Genomic DNA, 10,585 nt, shown 5'->3' with positions numbered 1-10,585 from the left:
TGCCCGCACCGCCCGTTCCACTCCCTCGTCCGATCCATCCTCTACCAGCAGCTCGCCTTCAAGGCCGCCGCCTCCGTCTACTCCCGGTTCCTCTCGCTCCTCGGCGGCGAGGCCAGCGTGACCCCCGACGCCGTCCTCGCGCTCACCCCGCAGCAGCTCCGCCAGATCGGGGTCTCCCCGCGCAAGGCGTCCTACCTACACGACCTCGCCCGCAAGTATGTCTCCGGGATCCTCTCCGATTCCGCCATCATCAACATGGACGACCGCTCCCTCGCCGCCATGCTCACCATGGTCAAGGGCATCGGCGCCTGGAGCGTCCACATGTTCATGATCTTCTCCCTCGCGCGACCCGATGTGCTCCCATCCGCCGACCTCGGCGTGCGCAAGGGCGTGCAGATGCTCCACGGGCTCGAAGACGTGCCTCGGCCGTCGCAGATGGACAAGCTGTGCGAGCGGTGGCGCCCCTACCGCTCCGTCGGGGCGTGGTATATGTGGCGGCTCATCGAGTCCAAGGTGCCGCAGCCGGCGCCGGCCATCCCTGTGGGACCACTTGCACTCCCTTCGCCTGACGGCCAGATTATGCTGCAGCAGCAGCAACAACAGCAACAGAGTGTCATCCAAATGATCGATCCCCTTCAGATGCTCCCAGGAATGGGGTAAATTCGGTATCACTTCTGCCTATTAGTTCTGCATCTTAGATGGATGGTTGCTGTGCCAGTCAGTTGGTTGCTCTGCGCATTATTGTTCTGTAATGGCCAGAGTGTAGCATTGGAAATGAGTACCCTGGTCTGAACTTGTTAAATTATCGGTGTTGTCTGTGTTGTTTATCCTCGTCAAGAGTCTGTGAAGATCGTGGTTGGCCATTCTTCACATTGTAAAATTCGTTAGCGGTGTTTTAGAACCCCCTGGAATTGTGCCATCCTTGTAGTTTACCTGTGATGAAATGAAATGATTAAGAGCATGCTAAGCACAAGAATCCCTCTTCTAATTCTAAGGGCGTGCACTGGCATTTTGGTGCCATTACTTTGTGAGAAAGAAGTGGTATCATTGTATGCATGTACATGGTTTGCCTGTTAGAGCATTTGCAAAATTGTTTTGCAGTTGAAATGAACAAACAAGATATGCTGTGATTGTGTTGTGTGTTTAAACTTGAAAAAGTGGGGAGTATTTCTTTTTGGAAACCATAATAGTATCTTTCTCAAGGACGTGCCTGGCACGTGCAAGGCACATGTTGCATTAAGAGGAAACCAACCATAATTATCACAGCTGTGATATGTTCTTGAGAGCTTTGATAAGAGGGAATATTGGTAAGAAGTAAGTTTGATCCATTCCCATTGAAGTGTGCAGGTTATGAAAACAACCACACTCGCTCTGTATGAATTGCACTAGATTTGAAGCAAGAATGCAAGATTGGCCTGTCGGCATTTAGGTAGAGACGTTGGTGGGTACTGGGGTTATTACCAAACTGTAATCTTTGTCAAGCTGTTCTCTGAGACTGCAAAATAGTTTTGAGAACGACATCTTTATTCCGAAAGAGGGTGCATTGAGAATCTAAATATTTCTTTAGGGTGTTCTCTGCTGAAGTTTCTTTGCTAAGTGCTTTGAGTTGGGGCTGCCTTTTAGGATTGTAGTGAAGAATCCATGGTATAACTAGTCCAAGGAAGGCAAAATATAAGTATATTTGAGTGCTAACTTATTGAGTATCACGTTTTATGCCATCTACCATTGTCGTGGTCAGGGCTAATGATGTTTTAATTCCTCTTGGATGACTCATGGATTCATACAAAAGTAACAATGACTCTTAATAGGAAAATGAGTATAGTTTGCATGGCATGAAAAGAACAGCATTTTTATATGCTGTGCGATGCACCTTGACAAGTTGACAACAGGTGGCAAGGATGAAATATGAGTTCAGAAAATGTTTGTTCTTTTTTACCTGCATCAGCATTTTCGGCAGAGAACATGACAGCTGCCCTATTGTCTGACGTTTGTGCTGACCTGAATCTTATGAAGTTATGATGCCAGTGAGTTGGGTTATGTGTCGCCCCAAGTTCCTGATCCCTGATTAAAGCTGTTCAGTATTGTCCCGAACAACAGAGATCCAGATCCGAGTATCAGGTGGAGCTCGGCATTTTGTTGGGGACATGAAAATCTGGATTGCTGTGTGCCATTGTGCTCCCACCTGACCAGGGGGCAGTGCCCCTGTCTTTCCAGCTATTCTGTGATTTTCACATGGGGATCTGGAGAGGAGATTCAGTCGTACTGTAAAAGTGCGTGGTCGTTATTGCCAAGTCACTGTCACTGGCGTTCAGTTCGTTTTGTGCAGCTGCCTCTTCTCCTATGCGTCTTGAGGTGTTTGGTCCAACCTCTGTCACTATTTACAAAATCCATTACATAGATGGAGGTTAAACAGGAAGACAAATCTATTAAGCCTAATTAGTTCATGATTTGACAATGTGCTGCTACAGTAAACATTTGCTAATGATGGATTAATTAGACTTAATAGATTCGTCTCGCCATTTAGCCTCCATCTGTGCAATTAATTTTATAATTAACTCATATTTAGTTCTTCTAATTAGCCTCCGAATATTCGATGTGACATGGATTAAACATTTAGCTTGAGGAACCAAACGTCCCTTGGTGGTGTCATGTGCTGGTGCTGATCGGGGTCAGAAATCCAGGCATTGCATTCGCTGAAAGGCAGAGATCTCCCGTTGTATCCAATTATTCATGCCATGGTCTGAATCTTTTCTTACTGGCCTCCTTATCTGCAAATCTGCAATTGCTGTCGTTCTAGTAATCCGACCAAGCTGCACGGCGTCGTCGTCGTCGTCGTCTTCAGGTGGCCCTGGACGGATAAATCACCAGCAGGCCAGGCCACGCCGGCGCCGTGCTATCGCTTCTTGCCCCAGGCAAATATATGCACACTCGAATATACTCGGGGAGATGCTGAGCTATCGGATCATCTTTTGTCCTGCATCTTGGTCACTGCCCTTTCCCTTTGGCATCAACGGATTCATACGGCACCTTCGTGTGCCATCTTTGAATGTGTACGTTTTGGTACTCCCCCCAAAAAAAATCCATGTTCTTGGCACGAACATAGATTGGCATACAGAACGTAAACGAGCAGGTCAGCAGGAGGATATGCTCTCCCGGATATCCACCATTGCTGGGTTAAGCCCAAAGGGAAGCAAACAAGCACCTTTGCCTCGTTGCCTGCGGCATAAATCCGCACTTCGCTTTCATCCAGGTCACCAGCGTTTTACTTATTCCGCAGGAAGCTAGTTTAACAAGTTCATTCTTGCAGTATGAATGGCAATGCTAGCTTGCAGGACTGGGATTTGCACGAACTGCGACATTGTCATTTTTTAGATGGAAGGACGGAGACGAATCGCATCGCCATTTGTTTTAGAAGGAACATAGACAAATTCTGTAATTCTTTATCCAAGGAAAGCAGACAAATTGCAGTGCCATCTGCCATCGAACACCTTCCCTCCTCCCGTATAAATAGACCAACAATCCATTCTGATAGGCATCATCTCATGCACAGCATTTCCATTCCATGCGTAGCTAGCTAGCAGGGACTAAGAGTGCAACGAGCAGCAGTTGCCGGCCGGCCATGTGCACCGAGAACTACGACCCGTGCTACCCCGACCAGCCGGTGGTCGACCGCTACCTCCCCGTATGGGCCAAGCTGCCGGCGTTCGCCGCCAAGCCGGCCTTCATCTGGTCCGACAACGACGACGACGCGACGGCGTCGTCACGCACCGCGCTGACCTACTCCCAGCTCGACTCCGCCGTCGAGCGCATGGCACGCAACCTCCTCGGCACCCTCCGCCGGGGCGACGCCGTCCTCGTCCTCGCCTCGCCGGGCCTCCGCCTCGTCAAGCTCATCTTCGCGTGCCAGCGCGCGGGGCTCACGGCGGTGCCCGTCATCCCGCCTGACCCGGCCAGCCTCGGCCCCGCGCACGCGCACCTGCTTCGCGCAGTGTCGCAGACGAGGCCGAGCGCCGCCGTCGCCGACGCGCGCTACATCGACGAGCTGGCCGCCATGCTGAGGAGCCTGCGCTGGCTGGCCGTCGATGAGCTGGAGCGGGAACGCGGCGGTGGTGGGCCGGAATCGGCGGCGCCGGGGTACGTGGGCTGCGGGCCGGACGACGTGTACCTGATCCAGTACACCTCCGGCGCGACGGGCGTCCCGAAGCCTGTCATGGTGACCGCGGGCTCGGCGGCCCACAACGTGCGGGCCGCGAGGAAGGCCTACGACCTGTGCCCCGGCAGCGTCGTCGTGTCGTGGCTGCCGCAGTACCACGACTGCGGCCTCATGTTCCTGCTTCTCACCGTCGTCGCCGGCGCCACGTGCGTGCTGGCCGCCCCCGGCGCCTTCGTCCGGCGACCCCGCCTCTGGCTCGAGCTCGTCACCGAGTTCAAGGCAACGTGCACGCCCGTGCCGTCGTTCGCGCTGCCGCTGGTGCTCCGGCGCGGCCGCTCGTCGGCGCACGGACGACCGCCGCTTGAGCTCGGGAGCCTGCGCAACCTGATCCTGATCAACGAGCCCATCTACAAGACGAGCGTCGACGAGTTCGTGCGGGCGTTCCGACGCGACGGGCTGCGGGCCGCGTCCATCTCGCCGTCCTACGGCCTCGCCGAGAACTGCACGTTCGTGTCCACCGCGTGGCGGGGCCGGGGCGCGTGCTCCGACCTCCCGTCGTACATGAAGCTCCTGCCGTCGGCGAGGCTGTCGCCGCCATTGTCCTTGGGTAACGTGGGCGCGGAGATCGAGATCGCCGTCGTGGACGAGGAGACGGGCGAGCCCGTGGAGGACGGCGTGGAAGGGGAGATACGGGTGTCCTCGCCGAGCAACGCGTCGGGGTACCTCGGCCACCCATCGGCGAGCCGCGAGGTGTTCTGCTCGAGGGTGCCGGGGCGGGCCGGCGCGTGCTTCGTGCGCACGGGCGACCGCGGCGTGGTCAGGGGCACGGAGCGGTACCTGTACGTCGTCGGCCGGAGCGCCGACGTCGTCGTCGCGCTCGACGGCGGGCAGCGCCGCCGCGTGCACGCGCACTACGTCGAGACGGCGGCTTTCGGCAGCTCGCCGGATCGCCTGAGAGGCGGCTGCGTCGCAGCTTTCACGACGTCGACGGCGCGGTCACTCTGGCAAACCAACGACGTGGCCGTCGTCGCGGAGATACGGGAGGGAAGCGCCGGCGATCACAGGGGCCTCTGCGACCGCATAAAGGCAGCAGTGTGGCAAGGAGGAAGAGTGAAGGTTGGTTTGGTTGTGCTGGTCGGCGGTGGCGAGGTGCCGAAGACGACGTCGGGGAAGCTGCGCCGCGGCGCGGCGAGGGAGATGCTGCTCGCCGGGAAGCTCCGGGTGGTGTTCGAAGCACGGTACGATGACGACGACGGAACGGTGGCTGGGGTAAGAGGAGACGAAGGGGACGAGATGGTGGAGAAATCCGCGGCGAGCTGGTTGGCAGGGGAGGACAGAGGGCCCGACATGAGTCTCGCGTTCGGGAGCGCGAGCCGCCGTCTACGCTTGCAGTCGTTTCTTTGATCGTCAAAGCTTTGGTTGCATGGCATGACAACGTGGCACAGGAGAGCCACAGCCACCGATTGTGATTATCATCTACAATGTGAACCTTCGCCATGCTAGATGTTGAAACGTCTTTTCTCTTCACTTGAACAATAGTGATCGGGTTAAGGAAAACTAATGGCTTGTGAACTAAGGGTAACTTGGTTGATAAGGTTACTCAGTGTGACCCACCTCGGTCCAAATTCTTAACTCGACGCGGGTGCTCACATTTCCTATTAACTAACACTATTATTTTGAAGGTAGGCGATATGACCATCGACAGTAAAGACACCTATAGTGACATCGTCAATTTTAAAATCTGCCAGCTTAGTTTTTTGAAGATGTTCATAGCCTTCTAGGCTAAGTTTGCATGCGTGTATTTGTAGGAGCAAGTGTATATGTGAGCATTTGCATTTGTACCATATTTTGTTAAAAAAATGGTCTGCTTGTTTGAGTTTTTTGCTTTTCAAAAGCTGGCTTCGACTATATAAAACATTTAGATTTGCTCTTGGCTCCTACAAAAATACACCTTTCGTTTCTAAGAGGTAATTTCAAAAGCCGCCTATTTGAGTATAATAAAATCCGCCTATTTGCTTCAACTTTCGGCTTTTAACTAATTATATAAGCAAGACCTCTAGCGCGAAGCAGTGTTGTTCTATATTTCACTATCGAAACCATGGCTATTGGGTGAATGTCGAATTTGGTCCACAAGACTTCGCAAATTATGCCGACGTGCTCGCGACAACTGCTGGGTTCAATCATGGCTTTAAGCTAATCTTGGTTGGAAATTTCAAAGCAACCTGTGTCCTTGACTGCCTCCTCCATGCTGAGGTCACTGGCCGTACGGACCCTCAAGATAAGGATCTGGTCCGAGTACAACGATGTGTTTACATCTTACATGCACCTCGCACGGCAGCACGAGCTATACGACTCGATACCTCGCACCGCAGCAAATAAACATGCTATTGCAGTACCGCCACCCCCAGTTTTAGATCGTATCCTCATGGTGGGATGTGACCGGATGTAGTACAAGATCTTCGCATAGTACAAAATCATGCCTGGACGCCGAAAATATAGAATAAATGCAAGTACTTCATCCGGTATTTCTTAACCAGAAGTCGCGCAAAACCTGGATTTTTTAAGCTGGTTGCTTTGTAATGGAAATGTGAAGCACGCTAAACTGGGTGGATCTAAGTAAAAGAAAAAAAAATTATGCGGATTTCCCAAATGTTGCTTCATTCAGTAGTAGTAGGATGTATGCTTGGCTATTGCTATACACTTTACTGCTTTAGCCATGCGTGGGTGGATTTGCAAACCCATAATGAAAAGAGTTACCGAAACCCGGATATAGTTTTGTCAGCTAATGGGCGAAGAAGGCCGTAAGCCACGAGATGCAGTTGGCTTCTACTTCTAGCCCCTCCTCGCCATCGCACACGTTTACAGCAGCCTCCCGAAAGAGACAATGGGTCAATTAGGCAGGAAGCGCCCGGACGCCTGATCAATGCCTCTGTGCAGCGTATCTAGCCCTGAGGCCAAGGCCAAGGGGGGCTAGCTAACAGTGGCCGCCGTCTAGACTAGGCGCTGTTCCCTGATCACCGCCCCGATCCGACGGCCATAAACCCCGGCCCGTGGCTACAGCGCCTGCTGCTCGTGCTCGCTCGGCGCTCGCCGGCTGCATCATTAAAGCCTGGGCTGGGTCCGCGCGGCAGGGCGTGGCCGCGTGGGGGAGGGAGGGGAGGGGTCAGCCCTGCCGCTGTCGGTCGCTGCACCGCCCCTCCCCTCCCCTCCGGCAGGAAACAAAAGCGCCATTTCCCATCCGAGGCAGACCGGAATCAGCATCCCCCACCGCGTCCGGCCTCACCTCGCTCGGCTGCCCCAGCCGGACCCCCACCACCACCACCGCGGCCACCACCATCACTTGGCACTTGCCACTTGAAGCGAGTGAGCGAGCGAGCCTCGCTCTCGGCCCCTCTCGGCTTCCCCACACAAAGCACAAAAGCCAACCGCACCGCGCCGCAGCGGCTGCAGCCTGCCGCCAGCCGCACCCGCAGTGCAGGCAGCCAGGCCAGGCCAGGCCACCCAGCCAGCGCTAGAAAACGACGAGATGGATACGGGTGAGTGAGTGATAGCTAACGCCACCGCTACGCTATACTAGCTGAGGCAGGCAAGGCAAGCAAGCAAAGCACCCCCGTGCGACAGTGCGTGAAGGGGGAGTGCGCTGCCTGCGGCGCCGTGTGCCGTCGCTCTCACGGACTCGGCCCGTCGGGTCCTCCTCGCCTCGGGCGGGCAGGCATGCGCTGATGGAATTTAGGGGCCAGGAGGAACCCGCCGAGGGGATGGGCGCCAGCTCCGCGCCGCCGCTCGCGCCCGCCCCGGCCCCGGCTCCGGTACCGGGGAACCACGCGGTGCTCCCCGAGGCGGCGGTGCGGTACCACGAGTGCCTGCGCAACCACGCGGCGGCGCTGGGTGGGCATGTCGTCGACGGCTGCGGGGAGTTCATGCCCGGCGCCGGCGCCGGGGACGACGCGCTCAAGTGCGCCGCCTGCGGCTGCCACCGGAGCTTCCACCGCAAGGACGACGGCCAGCGGCGCCAGCTGCTGCTCCCGCCGCCCCTCGCGCCGCCGCCGCCGGTGACGCCCACGGCCCCGCGCGTCCCGCTGCTCCTGCCGCCGCCCCACCCCTACGCCGCCGCCGCCACCCACCCCCACTACGCGCCGCCGCCGTTCCCATACCACGGCACGCCCAGCGGCAGCGGCGGCACCACGACCGAGTCCTCCAGCGAGGAGCGCGGGCCGCCGTCCGCGCACCTCGCCGCGGCGCAGGGGCACCTGCGCCGGAAGCGGTTCCGGACCAAGTTCACGCCGGAGCAGAAGGAGCAGATGCTGGCGTTCGCGGAGCGGCTGGGCTGGCGGATGCAGAAGCAGGACGAGGCGCTGGTGCAGCAGTTCTGCGAGCAGGTCGGCGTGCGGCGCCAGGTCTTCAAGGTGTGGATGCACAACAACAAGCACAGCGGCAGCGGCAGCGGCAGCAGGAGGCAGCCGCAGCTGCCGCCGCAGGAGCAACAATCCCAACAGCAGCCGCAGCCGCAGCCGCAGCAGGAGCAGCAGTAGCCATGGTGGGAGACAAGGCTCAGCTCCCCCGACCATTTGCTTAATCCCCACCTCATTTTTTTATGAGCTCCCAGAGAGGTGGGATTAAACAAGGGAAGTGAGGGCTCTTATCCTTTCTTCTTCCCTTCCGTTTTTGTTTTTCACCTTATCCTTCTATTTTTTGTAGCCATTTCATCCTGTTTGCTTCATGATTCTTGCTTGTTTATCTTTTGATTGCTTCTGTTCCTAGTTGGGGGATCAATTGAAAAGAGGCGGCACTGTGCATGCTTGTAGCTACATTTTTTACCTTGTTATTTGACCTCTCCAGCAACAAGATTAACCAACCAAAGTTTCTCTCAGCTTTCCCCAACATTGTAGTTTGATCTTCACTTGAGCACTAGAGAATTTAGCTAGTGGTCTCTCCTCCCTTCTAATGCAGCATTTTCATATAGTTCTAGCTTAAAACCCAGCATAAACTAATGAGCATAATGATACCACAATCTTGAGTTTTCTTAAGCTAATTACCAAATATGGAGCAGCAATTGATATTTTTGGCTAGAGAATATTCGGTATTCAGGATGACAAAACTTTATGCAAGAGAATGCTTGCATGTAGAGAAACTAAATGTTGCATCAAATGCCTCATTCCTTTGTGTTTGTTTGCCATTCAATTGGAGGTGTACTTGCCTGTTGTTGTGTGTTAAGCTTTTTATGTTGTACTTGGCTCTAGATGCATCGCATTGCTGTCATGTATGGAGTTAAGAGTCATTTTTCAAACCTGACGGATTTAATGGAGGACTGGACTGGAGCTTGGAGACTCCTGAGAGTTTCTGGGTATGGCCGGTCACGTACTCACATGGCCTCTGTCGCATCTACCTTCCAGAAGCCAAGGATTTCGTTTCATGGAATTGTGAGGCCCATGCTGCAATGAGACCATGAGAGGCAGATAAGGATGTAATGAATGCCCTCCAAGAAAATTGGTAGACAGAAAAAAAGGGGGATAATGAGTTAGCATCACAGGATTTTGCGTTCTTGATATCCTTCACTAGTAATGGATGAGCCCGGCAAATTTGGTTTCTTTTGGTCCAGTTTTCTTTGAAGGTTAATTGCTACATTTGGATAGTTCCGCCAAACCAGTTGAAAATGACATGGACAACACACGATACCACTTAGTCTCTCCCAGATGTTCTACTAGATATTTTTTCTGAACAGAATGTTCTACAAAGATATTGAGTAACAAGTTTTACATAGAAAGTTCATGCTGTAGAAAGTAGAACAGGATTAACGTTAACTCGTAAGCAATGCGACTTACCAGCTGCAATGTTGAAAAGCAAGTCAACAAGCTTCCTTGGCCCTGAGGTAAGTGTTTGTGCTTGTACTGAAAATATGCGCAGTTAACAGCAATGCAACAACAAGTGATCTCACTTTTCTTTTTTGTTCTTTTTGGTGCCCTTATATTCTACAGCATACATATAATCCTTGCAATAACAAGGCGCTTAGCGAGCTGTCTTTTTTAGGGGCTTAAATTCAAATACATCTTGCAATACCTTATAAAATTTCTAAACAGATAATTTGATTTGCCAGTGCCAGACAAGGTAGAGCTAAGCTAGATTTATTTTCCACGTCAATCATGCTCATAGGCGTGTATTCGCTAAACTTGATTTGGACTGCTTTGGACACGTTAAGAGCATGCCAGCACTTCTGCCAAAGCCAGCTCGCTAATTGTGTTGTTGTCACTGAAATCTAGGGCCATGACTTCCTAAGCATATGTTGATGATGTGTTTGACTTACCACCGAAGATGTCAACAATAGCTGTTGAAGGCCAAAGATGTTGCGCTGGCTCAGACCTACCAGTGGGCCACCGGGCCCTGAGCCTTTGGATCCATAAATTTGGATAAGAAGGTGGTGTGCATCTGTTAAAA

The 10,585-nt window shown here is 53.6% G+C and overlaps 3 protein-coding genes across 3 annotated transcripts in view; all 3 read left to right on the top strand.

The window, feature by feature from the left end:
* Positions 1–1,028, top strand: part of LOC101783346 — a 5,107-nt gene extending 4,079 nt beyond the window's left edge. Inside the window, exon 5 of the mRNA XM_004963512.2 lies at positions 1–1,028. Coding sequence (XP_004963569.1) covers positions 1–660 — 660 coding nt within the window. The 3' untranslated portion in view covers positions 661–1,028.
* A 2,484-nt stretch (positions 1,029–3,512) lies between these two features.
* Positions 3,513–5,977, top strand: LOC101768357 (long-chain-fatty-acid--AMP ligase FadD32). Its single transcript, XM_004961061.2, has one exon. The coding sequence runs from the start codon at positions 3,620–3,622 to the stop codon at positions 5,555–5,557; it is 1,938 nt and encodes a 645-aa protein (XP_004961118.1). The 5' UTR covers positions 3,513–3,619; the 3' UTR covers positions 5,558–5,977.
* A 1,329-nt stretch (positions 5,978–7,306) lies between these two features.
* Positions 7,307–9,741, top strand: LOC101767956 (zinc-finger homeodomain protein 6-like). The gene has a single exon (XM_004961060.4). The coding sequence runs from the start codon at positions 7,876–7,878 to the stop codon at positions 8,683–8,685; it is 810 nt and encodes a 269-aa protein (XP_004961117.1). The 5' UTR covers positions 7,307–7,875; the 3' UTR covers positions 8,686–9,741.
* Positions 9,742–10,585: the final 844 nt, after the last annotated feature.

This window comes from Setaria italica, chromosome III (assembly GCF_000263155.2).
Source record: "Setaria italica strain Yugu1 chromosome III, Setaria_italica_v2.0, whole genome shotgun sequence".
Taxonomy (NCBI): domain Eukaryota; kingdom Viridiplantae; phylum Streptophyta; class Magnoliopsida; order Poales; family Poaceae; genus Setaria; species Setaria italica.
This window is presented reverse-complemented; position numbering and strand designations above follow the sequence as displayed.